The 18,623-nt window shown below is 49.0% G+C and overlaps 1 protein-coding gene across 1 annotated transcript in view; it reads left to right on the top strand.

Moving 5' to 3' along the window:
- The first annotated feature begins 488 nt into the window (after positions 1–488).
- Positions 489–18,623, top strand: part of Spns3 (SPNS lysolipid transporter 3, sphingosine-1-phosphate (putative)) — a 48,766-nt gene continuing 30,631 nt past the window's right edge. The window contains exons 1-7 of the mRNA XM_051168060.1: positions 489–947; positions 3,631–3,696; positions 8,321–8,457; positions 9,792–9,943; positions 10,595–10,661; positions 11,655–11,803; positions 12,304–12,456. Of these exons, the coding sequence (XP_051024017.1) occupies positions 731–947; positions 3,631–3,696; positions 8,321–8,457; positions 9,792–9,943; positions 10,595–10,661; positions 11,655–11,803; positions 12,304–12,456 (941 nt within the window). The 5' untranslated portion in view covers positions 489–730. The remainder of the gene's footprint in view (positions 948–3,630; positions 3,697–8,320; positions 8,458–9,791; positions 9,944–10,594; positions 10,662–11,654; positions 11,804–12,303; positions 12,457–18,623) is intronic.

The following is an 18,623-nucleotide window of genomic DNA, read 5'->3' as shown; positions in this document are numbered from 1 at the left end:
TGTGTGTGTGTGTGTGTGTGTGTGTGTGTGTGTGTGAGAGAGAGAGAGAGAGAGAGAGAGAGAGAGAGAGAGAGAGAGAGAGAGAGAGAGAGAGACGGACAGACAGACAGCACTCTTACACCTACACATGCCCTTGAACTTGTGTGTCTTGGTGCTTGTTATGTTTGGAGGTCAGAGGACAACTTTGTGGAGTTTCTTCTTTCATCTTATGGGCTCTGGGGAGCAAACGTAAGTCAGCAGGCTTGGTGGCAGGTGCTTTCACAGGCTGAGCCATCTTGCCAGCCCCCATGGGTTAGTTTTACATAAGCTGTCTCAGTGTTTTCAGCTCCTGTATCTGACCTGGTTCATAGCTCTACTCACAGCCCAGCTCCTGCTTGCTTAGGCAGGCCAGTTTGCAGTGAGTAGGGCTTGGGGGCACTGCTTTCATTTCCTGTCCCAGGAGCTTCCTTTCCTCACTGCAGCTGCTGCAGCCATAGGCTAGATGAAGGGACCGCCGAGTTGTCCAATGACCAATGTAAAACCCTCTTTCCCCAGCAGGGCTAGGAGGCTGAGAGTGAAGAAATTTCACTGCAGTGTGCTCAGCAGGAACCTGTGATAAGATGTCTAGCCATTCAAGGGAAGCCCTTAGAGGTTGGGAAACTGGGAGCCCACAGGAAGTAACTTGGTGCTGAGCTGAGGTAGCTTTGTTCAGCACCCGTCCTAACTGAGAAGCTGCATCTTGCTAGCACCCATGGGGATGCCCACAGAGTGCATCGATCCTCTGACAGGAGGGCTACAGAGCCAGAGCCTGAGTCCAGGTGGGCAGTATGGGGCCTTGGCTTCAGGTAGGTATCTGCCTCACTCCGTGTCTGCCTCCTGGAGCCTGCCCTGCTGGAGAGCATACTTGGCTGCTGCTGTTCTCTGTTATGCCAACCTTCTGAACTACATGAATTGGTTCATCATCCCAGGTGAGGAGGGGAGGGGCAGCTTGGGGCAGTGTCTTCAGGTATCCTCACTCTTCAAGATTATGACTGTACCCACAGCAGCTTCCTCCCAGCACCCTTTCTTCTCCTGAAGCACATTTCTGGTGATTTCACCCAGCCTCTCCTGAATGGTCTCAAACCAGAATGGGGCACACTGTGTGTGGGAGAAGGAAAGTTAGGGTATAGACAGATGGGACTGTGCTCTGCAGCAAAGGCCTTGGGTTGAGGATGGAGCTGCAGGCAAGGTTATGGCTGGCAGGGCAGCTTGGCCCAGCTCCCAAGTGAGAACGGCTCTTCCTGGATTGTTTCTGGAGCAGTCGGCAGCTGGCCTACCTTGCACAGTTGGACTTCCTTCTTGTAGAAAACAGGGCACAACCTGCTTCTCTGTTTCTCACTCATGCATTCCTTTGTGACTGGGCTCAACTTGCTTTTCTCATCTAGTCATTTACTTATTCATCCATCAATTCATACTCAGCTACCCATTCTTTAAAAATATTATAATGTGTGTGTCCATGTGCACATGCATGTGTGTATGTGTGAGCATGTGTGTATATATCTCTGTGTGAGTGTGTATGTGCTTGTGTGCATATGTGTGTACACAAGTGTGCAGGTGTGAATGTGTATAAGTGCATGTGCACATGTATTTATGGTGCATGCTCATAGGTGCTTGTGTGGAGGTCAAGGACGGCTCTGTGGAGTTCATTCTCACCATCACCTTTGCTTGAGCTCCAGGGACTGAGCTGGAAGGGCAGGGATCAGAGAGATGTGAACCAAGACAGGTGAGCTTATTGATCAAAAATGGCGAGAGGGAGAGAAAGTAGGACATAATCCCCAGAGAGTGTTTGGTGTAAGATCACAGGCCTTTTGGATGCCAGCCTGGGAGCTTGTACTTTCTGGTGCAGGCAATGGGGGCCCATGGGAGATAAACTTAAGTGGGAGAATATAATAGGATTTGTGTCCTTAAAAGATGCAATATTAGCTAAGAGGTCAGTTCAGAGGCTACCAAAGGGGATCAGACAGAAGGTAAGAACCTTGTGCAGAGGCGCATGCCTGTAATCCCAAAACTTGGGAAGGCAGAGGCAGGTGGATCTCCCATGAGTTCGAGGACATCCCAGTCTACAAAGTGAGTCTAGGACAGACTTGGCTACACAGAGAAACCCTGTCTCAAAAGACCAAAATCAGACAGACAGAAGGTGAGGAGGGCAGAACCTTAGTATAGGCTTGGAGGAATGAGAGGGAAGAAAGACACAGGGCTGCTAGAAAGTGTCACTAGGCAGCCTTCTAAGCCTTAGCCCGCACTTTCTCTTAGCCTGTAGTGCCCCCACCTTTGCCATGAGGGCCCCCAGTAGAGTTGTCAACCCCCAAGACTTGTCTCTGCCAGGTCACTTCCTCCTTGGGACTTCTGTTGGCTATGGTCACGTGGAGAATGAAGACTTGGAGAAGTGAAACTGCTGGGGGGTAGGAGGAGGAGGGCTCTTGGTGACTGTTGGGCCGAGGCAGCAGCACAGCATCGACTCTCCTGTGGGAACAGCACTTGCGAAGACCAGGGTGGTAGAGACCGGGTGACAAGAGGCTGGCCTTGGCCTTGGGCTACCTAAATGCTGAGAAGGTCACAGGAGACAGGTCAAAGGGACTCTCTCCTAAAAATGGAAAATGAATGCTCTCAGAGGACTTTTAGGTAGCTGCTTTTCACTCTAACTTATGTTGCATTATTTTCTTTCTCTTCAGTAGCTATGCCATCTGGTATCATTGAAAGATGAAAAAAGGCAGAGGATAGAACTCAGGTGGTAGAGTGTTTCTTAGACATGGATGGAGCCCTGGGTACCATTCCCCAGCACCTCATAAAACCAGTGTGGTGACACACATCTATAATCCTAGTACTTGGGATAGAGTCAGGAGGATCAGAAGTTCAAGGTCATCCTTGGCTATATACAGAGTTTAAGGCCAGTTTGGGCTATGTGAGGACTTTTTAAAAAAAAAATAATAATATTTTTAAGGTATAAAAGATGTACAGATATGTATGTTTAGATGCTATAGTGATTGGGCTCAAACTAGATGAATAACCAAACTCTCTTACTTGATGCCTTTCATTCTTTGACCTTCATTCATTGGCTGCTAGATATCAGAGGGGTGGACACAGGGCTTCTTGTGGGTGGGGCAGTCTGAAGGGCCCCCTGGGGGTTTTTGTTCTCCTTCCATGATGCTGGATGGAGAAGCTGCTTCTGTCAGAGTAGCAGTCCCTGCTCCTCCCATTACAGCTGCACAATCTTGGGCAGCTGGAGTCTGTGTGTCAGGGAAGTGATGGTCTCTTCCCACCCCAAGCCCCTTTTGAGACAGGGCTTCATGTAGCTCAGGCTGGCTTTGACGTCTATGCTGGCCTCAAACTCCTGGTCCTCCAGTCTCCTGATTGCTGAGATCACAGGTATGTGCCACCATGCCTGACTATGGTGTGCATTTGATATGGGCATGTTTTTTGGTTTTTGTTTGTTTGCTTGCTGGTATTGCTGTGGTTGTACAAATGTACAGGCAGGTGGAGATGAGGACAGTGCACCCAGCTGCCATGCCCTGTGTTGTGCTGCTCATCTGAGCCTGTCCCAATCTCAGAAGCAGCAGCCTTGGAGGCCAGCTTGGGTGGGCCATTTCCTTAATGATGTCCATCTGTCCCCAGGAGTGTTACTGGATGTCCAGAAGTATTTTCACATCAGTGACAGCCATGCTGGTTTGCTGCAGACGGGTAAGGAACCAGTTCTGGACCTTGGAGTGAGGGCTTTTGGTCATAGTCTGGTGGGTTCTGTGGTCTGTTCCAGCCCCCCTAGTCTTCTGCAGGAGGGAGCTGAGATTGGAGTCAGCTGCAGGATGCACCGAGGTAGACAAGCTGGGGAAGGCCCCTGAGTGCTCCTGGTTCCCGTCCTGTTTGTAGCTCAGCTGAGCATTCCTCAGAGAAGCAAGAAATCTCAGTGCGTGCTTTTCTCTGACAAAGCTGAGGACACTGAGAGACAGGCCGACAGTCAGACTTTCATTCTCAGGTGGTCTCAGAAGGGCCACAGAGAACCTACTAATCTCACATCAAGAAGCAGCCACACGCCATTCCAAGGGGGTGGTTTATGGGATCATTAAACAGAGGCTAACCTTCCATGCAAGTGCAAACCTATGTGTACGCACACATGGACACACCTGGTCCTAGCACATGCCACCTCATGCACACATTGGCTCTTTGTAACCTGCCCCCCAACAACTACCCATTGTCACACTGTTTTGTTGCAGTTTCTCAAACTAGGTACAGGGACACCCTAGGAACACTGTGTCAACACTCCCAAGAGTCCTACTTCAGTCTGCCTGTCATTGTCCTGACATGATCAATCTGGAACAAACCTGTGGCTGGAGGGTGGGTCCCCTTTGCCGTTGCTGCCCACCCTCTGCCCCCTCCTGCCAGGTGTCCATTGTCTGAAGTGGAAAGAAGCACCACATCCATGTGCTCCTCTCTGTAAAACTTGGGGCTGCTGAGCAGAGGGGCTTCTGCAGGGAGGCCTGGGGCATAGAGGGCTCACTTACAGAAATGTTTCCACAACATTCTCACAGTGCCCCTCACCCTGGCAAGGAGCCAAACCCCATCTAGCCAGCTCTGTTCATGACCGTCTGCTACTTACCTATGAATTCAACTTCAGAAATGAGTACCTGGTCTCTGAGACAGATGTTAACACCCTGCTTTTGATTTTAACCACCCAGTCTGATTTGACGGATTTGTTTGGCAAAGCAGGCCTAACTTTCCCACTTGGGTTTCACAGCAGGCCTTTCCCATAAACTCAACTCCATCTGCCCCTTAGAGTGCTTGATGGGAACACTGTTTACAAAAATAAAGTCAGCCCTCAGTATCTTCTGGGGGCCAGTTCCAGGATCCCTGTAGCTGCTCAGTCTGAAAAGGCTTAAGCATCCCAGGCCAGTCTGGCCTGCTTAGTGAGTTCTAGACCAGCCAGTATTTATTGCACAGTAAGACAGATCCTTCTAAAAAGGCGTAAGTGTCTCAGTGCAGTGGCATAGGCCTTTAATCCAAGCACTCAGGAGGCAGTAGATCTCTGTGAGTTTGAGGCCAGCTTGGTCTACAGCTTATGTTTTGGGATAGCCAGGACTATATACAGAGACCTTGTCTAAAAAAAAAAAAAAAAAAAAAAAGGCATAGTATTTGCAGACACCCTAGTACATCTTCCTCTCAATTCAGGTCATCTCCAGATGACTCAGGATACCTATAAAAAATCTAGGTAAACCATTGTCACAGTGTTTCATTTAGAGGCTGAGAACAAGGAGAAACATCTGTGCACGGTCAGCATGGATGTAATTGCTCTTTGAACTACTGTAACTTCAGATAAAATATTTTATTTATTTTTTTATTAAAAATGTATTTAAATTTATTTTATTTTGCATTGGCTGGCTTGGAACTCTCTATGTAGAGCAGGCTAGCCTCGAACTCACAGAGGTCCTTCTGCCTTTGCCTCCAGAGTGCTGGGGTTTGCAGTGTGTGCACCATGCCCAGCTTTATTTATTTTTAAATATTTGTTATTATTTTATGTGTACATATTTTATGTGTATGACTGTTCTGCTTGCATGTGTGTATATGTGTGTGCTTGGTGTCTTTGGGGGTCGGAAGAAGGCACTGGATTCTGTGGAACTGGAGTTACAGACTTGTGAGCTGCCTCATGTGGGTGCTGGGAGCAGAACTTGGGTCCTCTGCAAGAATAAGTGCTCTTAATTTTGATCCATTTCTCAAATTTTTTATTAATTAATTTATTTTGAGATAAGGTCTCTGTAACTCACTACGAACTTACCTTGAACTCACTATGTAGCCAAGATTGATCTTGAACTCTTGACCCATTGTGTTTCTAGTTCCCCAGAGCTGAGACTACAGATGTGTGCCATTATGCCTGGCTAATAAAAATGTTTAAAATGTCAACTGGAAACATATGAAGAAATAAGTAGTTCTAGAGGGAATGAAATAAACACAGATTTATTATAACATCAGTGAATTAGGACTGGTGGCACACACTTTGGGAGGCAGAGGCAGGTGGATTTCTCTGAGTTTGAAGCCAGCCTAGTCTGGCTCCAAGCCCAAAAAGGTTGCAGAAGGAGACCCTGTCCCTAACAGATTTCATCGAGAGCATTGGAGGTGGTGTGTACTCCAATCAGTGGAGGCAGAAGGAATAATCAAGATCATTGTCATCTACATAGGAAGAAACTACCTAGGCCTCAGACCCAGTTTAAAAAAAAAAAAAAGCAGTGAGATACCATTTGTTTTTATTAGACAGACAAAAATGAAATCCTAGTTCATATCAAGTGGTGACAAGAATTCTAACATGCACTTCTATGCAAGTGTACATTGATACTGCCTTTTCAAAGCTCTATTTTGGAAGTAGCTATTAAAATTTTATACGTCATTGACATTGGAGATCACTCTCTGAGGAGTATCAGGTTGAACCATATTAAATTGCTGGTTTTGTAGGTCAAAAGTGGCCTAATTTCCACAATTGCATAGTGCTTAACCTACTACTACTGCAGGTCATGAGAGAGTGGGAGGGACTGGGACCTGAGCTGGGCATTCACTGGACTCAGGAAATGTCAATCAACTATGATCAATGAATGGAGTCCTAGGTGTTAGAGTCCTTCAAAGTCTTGGCTCTTTGATGGTTGGTTGGTAAGGTGAAGGAGAGTGTGGTGTTCTGGGCCTCCACTTGTCTACCTGCTAGCTCTCTCAAACTGGAGGCCAAGACTTACCATCCTCCAAGGGAAGGAGTCATGCTTGAGTTTATCCAAGTTCCACACAGCTGGGCAAACCCATAGCCAGGCTTTTGTTCTCATAGAAGAGCAAGCACAGCATAATAAATGCTTCATTTAGTTTTAGCTTTTAAAAATATTGTTATAAGCTGGAACAATGACTCATCAGTTAAGAGCACTGGCTGCCCTTCCAGCACCTATATTGGTAGTTCACAGCCACCTGTAACTTCAGTTTGAGGAGATCCCACACCCTCTTCTGGCCTCCAGGGGCATTGCATACATGAGGTACACAAACATACACACAGGTAAAACACCCATACAGACAAAAAATAAAAGTTTAAAAAAATAAACATTTTTCTCCCCCACGACAAGGTTTCTTTGTGTAGCCCTGGCTGTCCTGAACTTGCTTTGTAGACCAAGCTGGCCTCAAACTCACAGAGATCCACTTGCCTCTGCCTCCCAGAGTGGTGGGATTACAGGCGTGGGCCACCACACTAGGCTTAAGAAACATTTTGATTGCAGTGCATGTGTGTGTGTGTGTGTGTGTGTGTGTGTGTGTGTGTGTGTGTGTGTACGCATGCACACACATGAGACACAGCGTGATTGTGGAGTCAGAGCACAATTTGCCATTGATTTTGTCCTTTCATCATGTAGGTCCTGGGGATTGACCCTGGGTCATCAGGTTTGCTGGCAAGCACCTTTACTCACTAAGACATCTCAGCTGGCCCCTTGGTTTTGTGTTTTTAAGACAAGGCCTTCCTATCTAACCAAGGTCGCCCTTGAACTACTGGTCCTTTTGTCTCAGTCTCCTGAGTCCTGGAATTACGCTGGAGATGTAGTTCACTTGATAGGGTGCTTGCATCGGATACACAAAAACCTGGATTCTATCCTCAGCACTGCCTAAAATCAAGATGTGGTGACACACACCTACCTACAGTCAGAGGTAGAGACAGGAGTATGAGAAGCTCAAGGTTATCCTTGCTACATAGCAAGTTCAAGGCCAACCTGAGATGCATGAGATCTTGGTTTAGACACAGGTGTCTAGTGCATGCACTGAGGTGGACCAGCTCTTGCCTCAGCCTCCTGCATCATCACTGGTTTGTACTTCAAGTGATTGTTTCAGGTTCCTCCCGCACTGGTCCAAAGGGCTGGGCAGACAACCCTTTCCTCTTGCCAGCAGCACGTGTGCGAGTGACAGATCAGATCAGTTCCTGTACCCAAGCTCACAGAAGTCATGCATTCTTGCAAATCCAGAAGGTTAGCATCCATTCTATTCTAGTGGCTTCTAGATTCCTTTTATGCTACCTGAAGGAGAGTGTCAGCTTCCCAAGACTGGAGTGACGTTCAGAGGCCACAAAACAGCATGAGGCAGAGCTGAGATCTGGTCCATGCCCAGTGCCATACACTCTGGCCCGTGGGTTGTACAATGGACCAGGAATATAAGACTCAACTTTTTATCTCTTCTTTTGGCCTGGGCCCTCTGCCAAGGTGCCAGTTTGTGGCATCTGTGCCAGGCCTCTTCCTTGGGCCAGCAGGGCTGTCTGCCCAGCCACCCTCTTGGAGGATCCAGGCTGCCCCTTGTGTGTCTCCTCCAGTCTTCATCGGCTGCCTGCTGGTGTCTGCGCCTGTCTTTGGCTATCTGGGTGACCGCCACAGCCGCAAGGCCATACTGAGCTTCGGGATCCTGCTGTGGTCAGGGGCTGGCCTCTCCAGCTCCTTCATCTCCTACCAGGTAGGGCCACATCCCTGCCCAGTCCCTGGGACCTTCCCCATCTGCTTCCTCCCTGATCCAGCTGCTTCAGAGTTTCCTTCTGGCCCAAACCAGCTCAGGAACTATACAACCGGGGCCAGGAGGAGAGATGCGGTACAGCTTCTAAGCCTGAGTAGCGAGGCTGTTAGACATGTTTTGTTGTTTTTGTTTTAATTTTTTTTTCCAAGACAGGGTTTCTCTGTGTTAGCCTTGGCTGTCCTGGACTCGCTTTGTCAATCAGGCCAGCCTCAAACTCACAGCAATCCACCTGCCTCTGCCTCCCGAATGCTGGGATTAAAGGCGTGCGCCACCATGCCTGGCTTTACTTTTTGAAGTGAGTCTCATTATATAGAGTTGGCTGTCCCTGGGACACACTATGTAGAACAGACCAGGCTGGAACTTACAGAGATCTGTCTTCGTCTGCCTTCGAGTGCTAGAATTAAACACATGTCTCTGCCTCCCAAGTGCTGAAATCAAGGGAAGGGTGTGTATCACCATGTCCACCTGGCCTGTTAGACTTTCTTTCCTCCTCTTCTTCTTCCTCTTCCTCCTCCTTATTTTGCTGTTTTTTAATTTTTTATTTTATTTTATTTTTTATTTTTTGAGACATGGTTTCTCTGTGTAGCCCTGGCTGTCCTGGAACTTGCTTTATAGACTAGGCTGTCCTAGAACTCAGAGATCTGCCTGCCTCTGCTTCCTGAGTGCTGGGATTAAAGGTGTGTGCCCCCATGGCCTGGCTCTGTTAGACTGTCTTTTTTTTTTCTTTTCTTTTTTAATTTATTCATTTATTTATTTTGTGTGCATTGGTGTTTTAACTGTATGTATGTCTATGTGAGAGTGTTGGATCCCCCGGAACTGGAGTTACAGACAGTTGTGAGCTGCTATGTGGGTGCTGGGAATTGAACTCAGGTCCTCTGGAAGAGTAGCCAGTACTCCTAACTGCTGAGCCGTTTACCCAGATCCAGTTAGACTTTCTTAACAAGAGGCTTCTGGGCCCTCCACTTCATTCCCCACTTTGGTGAGCTCTGGGGAGGTAGGGGAAGGTGTTATCTTGGAAAACTGCCCTGGGTAGCAAAGAGAACCAGAGGAAGGGTTTGCTATGTTCTGTGCAGGAAGTGGCTATGAGCACCAGCAGGGTCACCCATGTAATTCTGGGAAGCTGGAGTTGGGATGGAAGTATTCTTGCAGTCCTGGTTTCTACCTCCTTCCCTATAGCCTTTGTCATGAGGCCCCTAAGGCCTTCCAACACATCCTCTAGCCTATTGTCCCATGGGAAACTTTTGGACCTCACCATGGTCTTGTGCTGGTTTATCCAGTACTCCTGGCTCTTCTTCCTGTCCCGGGGGGTCGTGGGCATCGGTGCAGCAAGCTACTCCACCATTGCACCCACTATCCTGGGCGACCTCTTCGTGAAGGACCAGCGGACTTGTGTACTGGCTGTCTTTTACATCTTCATCCCTGTTGGAAGGTTGGTATCACTCCTGGACCCATTTCCCCAAGAGGTAAACTGAGGGGAAAGGCATCAGAACAGTGGCTGTGCTAGGCGTAGGAGAGATCAAACCAGGAGGGCTGGGCTCTGCATCTCATCACTGCTCCTTCCTTCCCCATCACTGCATCTCTCTCTGAGCCTGTTTCTGTGCCATATAAATGTGGACAATGCTGCCACTCGGTGGGCTAGGGGAGGTTAGAGATGATAACTATGCTCCTGAAGGTTAGTACACTCCCAGAAGCGGTGAAAAGAGACAGTGTGGACCAATAGGTAGGGCAGCTCTGGGAGACCAGTGGGGAAGTGTGCTTTGCAGCCCAACAGAGAGGCCCCTGAGCTCTGACCTTCATTTCCTGAACCTGCCTGACTTCAGGCTGGGCTTTGGATGCTAAGGGTGGAGTTGCGGGGGCGGGGGGGGGGGTATGCAGATCCTTATACGGAGGGAATGGCACAGGGCCTGGGCTAGGAGCCAAAGGTCACCAGGGGTCAGACCAGGGGCCTTTCTCGGGGAACGGGCTCTGAAGCTGCGAAGAACTGTCTTCCTGGGCAGGGACGCCAGTTCTCTGCAGTTGGACTGGCCTTGGGCCCTGCCTTCCATTTCTCAAGGCCATCTCTCTTGCCCCGCTGTTGCAGTGGTCTGGGCTATGTGCTGGGATCGGCTGTGGCAGAGCTGACAGGGGACTGGCGTCAGGCCCTCCGTGTGAGTTTCACTTCCTTTTTTTCCCTCCACTCCCCACCCCCTGCTTTACCCCCTGGGCCGGCTGGGACTTTCCAGTCTCCTGTGGCCTTAGCCATTTGGCATAGTACCTGGCGCCATAGGGGGTGTTGGATGCTGGCAGATTGGGGCCTCTTGGGAAATAAGGGCTATGGAAATTGTGATCTTGGGGTCAAATCCCAGCTGCTCAGCTTGTTGAGTGTGTGGCCTCAAGCAAGTTACCTCCCTGTTTCAGGCTTCAGCTTCCTTTGCTGTAAAAGTTAAAGCTGCCTATAGACTCTTAAGAATTATTTGAACAAGGACTAGAAAGTTCCAAGCCAGGCACAGAGCAGCGCTAAGGACTGCCATCTGGGGTAACTTGGAAGTGGAGTCAGAAACACACCTGGCAGGCCCTGGATTCAGGAGAGGAAGTGACTGGGTGGCTGAGGAGGCTGAGGCTTGGTCCTGCACACAGACCTCTGCTGAACTGTCGTGGAGGCAGAGCTAGAAGCCTGGGCCAGGCCAGCAAAGGGCTTCAAGGAATCTGGCCTGACTTGCCTTGAACAGGAGCCTTCTCATGGTCCAAGCTGTTTGAAGCTGCCCCAGGGTAGATAGCAAGATCTGTGTCCTATGGACAGGGGGAAAAGTGGCAGGGTGGGGAGGGCATGGCAGATGGAAGCATGAACCAAGGAAAGGGCTTGTGAGTACTCAGTGGTCTGAGCACCCATTTCCAACCATCTTGGGCTCCCTGGTCCCAGGAGATGAGAGTTTGTACCGGCAGAAGAGCATTAATTAGATACCAAGGAAACCATTAGATACTTGGTTAAAGAGGCTATACTATTTCTATAAGGGTGAGGGCAAGAGTTATGGCCAGCTCCACATAGAGCCAGCATCTGGGACCCAAGGCTAAACTGGAGTTCAGACCCTGTGGCCAGTCATCTCCTGTCCCCTAGCCTGTGGTAGCATTTGGCACTGAGCTCCCTGGCCCTCCTTCCCTAGATCATGCCCTGCTTGGATGGTGTGGCCTTGGTTCTGCTCATCTTGCTGGTTCCAGACCTACCTCGAGGAGCAGCTGAGAGACAGGGAGAAGTGGCTGTGGGGGCTCCGAAGAGCAGCTGGTGTGAGGATGTCAGATACTTGGGGAGAAAGTAAGTGTCTCTGCTCTCTGTTGCAAGTCCCAGGAAACCTCTGTCTGGCCCAACAACTCCAACCTCCATCTCTCTGATTCTAGGGTTGCCTCAGTCTTTATGGGCCTTTTCTCTGAGCCCCCCTCTTACTGAGATGCCCCCTCTGTTACTTGGTCCCCTCTGCATGTGGCTGAGAGTGGGGTAGGCTGTGTGAGCCTTGCATTGTGTTCATTTGTCCAATGGACATGGTTTTCCAGCCCCTCCTGCTTCCCCAGGCTGCTGGGAGTTTGTCGTCCACCTCTTCAAGCTGCACGGGAGCAACATCGGCCCCTGTCTCAGGTCTCAAAGGGATATGGATAGGCTTTCCTCAATGTAGTCTCAGGCATCGTAAATCACTGCGGTGTGGAGCACCAGGGCAGGGCAGAACATTAGGGAAACTGGATCCTGCATGCCGGGGCAGTGGTCAGGCCTTTAGAGTTCCGGCCTTACCTTGGCTTCAGCCAGGACATTTTCCCTTGCAGCTGGAGTTTTGTGTTTTCAACCCTCGGAGTGACAGCCATAGCTTTTGTGACTGGAGCTCTGGGCTTCTGGGCACCCAAGTTTCTGTTCGAAGCTCGTGTGGTTCACGGCCTGCAGCTTCCCTGCTTCCAGGAGCAATGCGGCAGCCAGGACAGGTGAGGATGGGTTAGGGGACACTGGCCTGGGTTATGGGGGCCAGTTCTTCAGAGGCTGTGAGCCCAGGCTCAGTCTTTCTAGGCAATCTGTGAAGAGGCCTGAGCTTTGGACCTGGGGGCAGGCCAAGGCTTAGCTCTGACTGAGCCTGCTGTTGATGTGGCCACAGACATCTCCCTTGGCTTTTCTGGTTGGTGGGATCCTGTCTTCCTACGCTTATCTACTGTGGGGTTCAGAAGGCACCAGAGGGGGAAGGATGGGAGGCTTCGGGGGTGATAGGAATCTTAGGTGATTACCCTTTGTCCTTCGAAGGGGCCCCAAGTGTCTTCTGTGAGGTTTCCCCATTTTACAGATTGCAAACCGAGGCACTGAGAAGAGCCTTCATGTGTCTGGCTTAGGGATGTTGGGATGTGTTCATTTCCTCTCTGCTCCATCTAGACACCCAGGAGAGTTGCTGGTAGATGGGAGGGGTCTCACTCTCTCTTAGAAGTGTCCCTCTACTTCCTGCCTGGCCAGTCCTCTGGCTCTGCTGGGCTTCTCTGCTGTCCCTACCACCTCTTGTCAGGTTCTCCAAGGACTCCAGTGATCTCCTGACAGGAGCCAAGAACATCCCCTAGGCCTTGCCTCCACTCCTCCTTGATACCCCTAATTCCTTGTCCCCACCTCTGGTGGCATGCTTCCTCTTCTATATTCTTTCCTTGTCTTCAATCTTGCCCTGTTGGTTTCTTGGACTTTTAAATTAAGTTAAAATTTATGTCTATGAGTATTTTGCCAGCATGAATGTCTGTGCACCACATGCATATGGTGCCTGAAGAGGCCAGAAGAGAGCATCAGATCCTCAGAACTGGAGTTACAGACAGTTGTGATTAGCCATGTGGGGGCTGAGAATTAAATCTGGTCTCCTGCAAGAACAGCCAGTGCTCTTAACCATTGAGCACCTCTCCGGGTCCTCCTCGGGGTTCTAAAGCCCTCCCCTCTGCCGTGTTCTCTGCTGGTCACACCAGCATCTGCTACCTCTTCTCCAGCCTTTTTTCTTTGCCTTGGTTTTACTCCCTAATGCCCAGAGGGAGCTTGTGTGGTTTCCAGAATGTCTGCTCTTCTGCCCCAGTACGACTTCTGCCCATACTTTCCTTCCCTTTTCTCATCATTATTTATTACTCTTATTTTGCCATCCTGAGGATTGAACCCAAAACCATGCACACTCTAGGCTAGTATTGAATTCTAGGCACATAAGCTGGGCATGGTGGCGCACACCTTTAATCCCAGCACTTGGGAGGCAGAGGCAGGTGGATCACTGTGAGTTCGAGGCCAGCCTGGTCTACAAAGTGAGTCCAGGACAGCCAAGGCTACATAGAGAAACCCTGTCTCGAAAACCAAAAGAGAGAGAGAGAGAGAGAGAGAGAGAGAGAGAGAGAGAGAGAGAGAGAGAGAGAGAGAGAGAGAGAGAGAATTCTAGGCACATACTCTACGGATAAACCACATTCCTAGCCTCTTGCTGGCAGACTTTAGTTAAGGGCTTGGTTCCTGAGCCACACCTCAGCGCTAAATGTTTGCTTCCGGCCTTGTGCCAAGCGTTTTGCACAAAGAGCCTGCCGAGGAAGGTGTCCATACTGTCCCAGAATTACAAATGAGGTGGAGGATCACACAGGTTAAGTGACTTGTCCAAGGTCACCCAGCTAACAAGCAATAGCCAGGACTCAGGCCTATCTAACAGTGCAGCTGTTGCTCTACAGCCCCATGTCCCATTGCTGTGAAGACTGCCTGGTGCTGTCATTGCACATGGTCCCACCAGCTGGCAGGGCTTTCTGGCATATAGGAAATGCTCAGAGAAATCTTGTGAACAAACAATAGAGATGTGGGGTTTGCCTTTACTCCCCTGTGCAATTGTCCTCTCTGGAGGCAAAGACAGATTCTTAAACAGCCCCAAAGAGGTCTCAGTCCACTTCAGGTATTGATACTTACAGAACCCATTCTCTCTGCTTAACTTCTACACTCAGGCTGATGCTCTTTTACACCATCCATCTGAGATATGGTGGGCATGTTTGTTTCTTGTGCTTGATACAGTAAGTAGGCACACAATTAGCGGTCTAAATCTATGGAAATGTGGGCCTGGGCTGGGGATGTGACTCAGGGAGTGGAGTGCTTTCCTAGAGTGCACCAGCCAGACATAGTGGTTCGCACCTTTAATCCCAGCACTTGGGAGGAGAAGCAAGAGGATCCAGAAGTTCAAGGGTGGAGCCTGCAAGACAGCTTTGTGGGTAGAGTCACGTGCCATTATGATGGATGGCCTGCATTTTAATCCCTGGAAACCTACATAGTGGAAGGAAAACACAGATTCCTACAAGTTGTCCCCTGACCTTCACTTGTACACAGCATGACTACATGCATGCTCATGACATATGTATAAAGCTACACAGGGACTATGAGGCTGGCCTGGTAGCCTGAGCCAGACAAGACTCTACCAAAGAAGAAAGAAAAAAGAAAAGGACATTTGAGCTGGCAAAGCACATGCCCTAGGTTCCAGGCCCAATGCTTAAAAACAAACAAGCAAACAAACAAACAAACAAACTAGCCCAATTCAGAAATTGCTGGACAGTGGTGGTGTGCACCTTTAATCCTAGCACTTGGGAGGCAGAGGCAGTCAGATCTCTGAGTTTGAGGCCAACCTGGTCTACAGAGTGATTTCCAGAGCATTCAAGGGTACACAGAGAAGCCCTGTTCCAACAAACAAACAAACAAACAAAGCAAAACCCCCAAAACAGGAACAAAACAAAAAGCCAAGAAATTAGTTTTGTCATGATTTCAGAGGTGGGCCCAAATCAGGGTGTCTTTGGGGCCCTGTTCCCTTGGAGTTCTCTGGAGCCTTTGTCTTTCCTAGGTCCTTGTAGTTGGCAGCATTTCTTGGCCACATCTCTCTAACTCTGCTTTCAAGGTCACATGATCTTTGCTCTTCTTTCTGGGCTGGAGGTCCCCCAGTGAGCAAAGGAGTGAGTACTTTCAGGGCCTACCTGACTAAGGGAGGGTGGTCATCCCAGGCAAAGTCCATAATATCTGCAAAGTGTGTTTTTTCCTATGAGGTTCCAGAGATTGAAATATCTTATGAGGCTACACTTTTAGTCCATGGAAGAGTGGTAGGAAGTCCTTGTGTTGGGGTTACTACAACCCCCTTGACTGTGATCAGCCCCACATGCTTGTGAGGATGAGGAAGAGGTGGTGCCGGCGCTTACTTTCTATTAGTGTGATAAACAACATGACCAAAAGCAACTTGGGGAAAGAAAATGTTTATTTCATTGGACACTTTCATGTCACAGTCCATCATTGAGGGAAGTCAGGACAGGAATGCAAGCAGGAACTGAGTAAAGCAGAACCATGGAGGAACGTTGTTTACTGGCTGGCTCTCTGTGACTCACTCAGCTTGCTTTCTTATACAATGCAGGATCACCTACTTAGGCTGGTCCAGTTCCTTCCCACAGCACTCTGTTTGTTTGTTTGTTTTTCTTTTGAGACAGGGCTTCTCTGTGTAGCCTTGGCTATCCTGGACTCGATTTGTAGACCAGCGTGACCTCAAACTCACAGAGAGCTGCCTGCCTCCCCTTCTCTGAGTGCTGGGATTTCAGACATGGGCCACCACTGCACAACAATCCTTAATCAAGAAAATGCCAGAGGCTAGAGAGACAGCTCTGAGTGTAAGAACGCTTGATGGATGGTCTTGCAGAGAATCTGGGTTTAGTTCCCAGCACCTACATGACAGCTTACATCCAGTGCCCTCTTCTGGTCTTCATGGTTACTAGTGCACATACATATACACAGGTGCACACACACACACACACACACACACACAAATAAAGAAATAATCCATGAGTGGTGGTACATGCCTTTAATCCCAGCATTCTAGAGGTAGATCTGTGTGACTTTGAGGCCATGCTGGTCTACATAATGAGTTCTTGGACAGCCAGAGGTACATAGTGAGACCTTGTCTCAAAAAATAAAAAAACAAAACAAAGCAAAAACCCAACTCCTCTCAAAACACTATAAAAGAACAAACAAATCTTTTTTAAAAAGGTCCTGGTATAATGGTACACACCTTTAATCCCAACACTTAGAAGGCAGTTTGAGGCCAGCCTGGTCTACAGAGTGAGACCCTGTCTTGGAAAAAAGAAAGAAAATGTCCCACAGACTTGCCAACGTGATTGTGTCCTTCTCTCAGTTGCCAAACATTGTCCTCTGGCCTCCACTTGCACATAGGACTCTATCTAGTTTGTGTCAAGTTGACCAAAAAACTAACCAGCACAGGCAGGGAGCTTCTTGTGCATCCACAGGAGAACTTCCAACCCTGGAGCTGAAGTGGCCCAGAGGAAGGAGCTGCCTGACAGATAGTGAGAGTCCCATCTCTGGGAGTGTGCAAGTGGAGTTCTAGGACCCTCTTGGGATCCTGTGTTGTGAGGCAGAGGGCTCAAAGATCTTAGGGGGTGAAGCCTACTTTCTGCATCAGAGTCAATTGGGGAACCGGCTCTGGGGCCTATTTGATTAACCAGCCCGTCTCTCAAAGACCTTCAGAACCCACCACCACCGGCTCAGAGTGAGACTCAGAGGTGGGCACCACAACTTCTTGGAGCCAGAGCCTGGCTGGGGAGGTTTGTGAGAACCATTATACTGCTGGTAGCAGCAGCAGGGTATGTGGGGTGGGTGGGGTGGAGGAGTGCAGGCTTCTGCTTGATGCGAGAGTGCTGGCAGGCTCTGGTCCTGGCCTTGAAAGGCTGTGTCAGTCAATTTCAGGCAAGTTCCTGACTTCTTCCTCATCCCCTGCTGCATAGCGAGGGCAGGCTCACCAGTTCTCAGCTTGTCCGATAGATGGCTCGCAGAGGCCGATTGGTCGGGCTTCAATGCCCTCAGTCTGCTGATGTCCAGTCTTGCATGGCTACATTCTTTTCAAAATGTATTTATTTTAAATATTGTTACAAGGGGTGGAGAAATGGTTCAATGGTTGGAGCACTGGATGCTTTTCCAGAGGACCTAACTTTGATTCCTGGTAACCCACATGGCTCACAGTTGCCTGTAACTCTAGTATCACAGATGCTGGTGTCTTTTCTGGCCTCCACTGTCACCAGGAATGCACATGGTGCACAGGCATATATGCAGGCAAAACACCTATACACATAAAATAAAAACCTGTTACTGTTTATGTGTGTGTGCATGGATGTGTTTTCATGTGTGTGGAGGCTAGAAAACAACTTGCTACAGTCATTTCTTTTCTTCCACTGTGTGAGTCATGGGGATCAAACAGATTACTTGCCTTGACAGCAAGTGCCTTTACCTGCTGGGCCATCTTGGCAGCCCACATGTCACATTTTTTATGTGTGTGTGGGTGTATGTGTATATATGGAGGACAATTGTTAGCCTCAGTGTCATAGCTCAGGAGCTGTCCACCTTGATTTTTAGGCTGGTCTGACTGGCCTGAGAGCCTCACTAATCTGCCTATTGCTGCAGTCCTACTGCTGGCATTATAAAAGTGTGACATCATGTCTGACACCTATGCTGATGCTGGGGATCAAAGCCTTTGTACTTGAGTCTTTGTACTTGAGTGGCAAAGCACTTAATTGACTGAGCCATCCTCCTTGGTGCCCAGGGGGTTTCATATTTGGGCCCTGGCCATCTCACATAACTGTAATTTTTGTGTCTGAGAGGGGACATGACTGAGGGAGACAGGTGTGTGTTGCAGTCAGAGCTCCAGAGAACAGTGCAGAGCAAGGCTAAGAGACTAGCCAAAAATCACAAGATGGATCAGAGAATTCTGTCATGTGTGCAAAGGAAATGAGGGACTGAGAGAAGAGGCTGTACTGAGAGAGGATCAGCAAGGCCAGTCCCATAGGGCCATAATGCTGTAGAGAGGACACCAGAAAGCCACCAAGGGTCTGGAAGAGCCGAGTTTGACTTGGCTGTCAGTCTACGCCATCACTGTCTTAGTGAGGTCTTGAAACTCCTTTAAAAGGTGCTTGAATGGAACAGGAGGATGATGGTGTCTGTGCAGACCCTGGCTCTGTATCTAGCAGCCGTCTGATATTGGCCTTCATCTTTCTTTGCTTTGCATGCGTCCACCTGGGAATTCTGGGGAAATGTCTAAGAGTTTGTTTGCTTAACATGTATCACTTGTGTTCTAGGCTCTGTGTTC

This window comes from Acomys russatus, chromosome 25 (assembly GCF_903995435.1).
Source record: "Acomys russatus chromosome 25, mAcoRus1.1, whole genome shotgun sequence".
Classification (NCBI taxonomy): Eukaryota; Metazoa; Chordata; class Mammalia; order Rodentia; family Muridae; genus Acomys; species Acomys russatus.
This window is presented reverse-complemented; position numbering and strand designations above follow the sequence as displayed.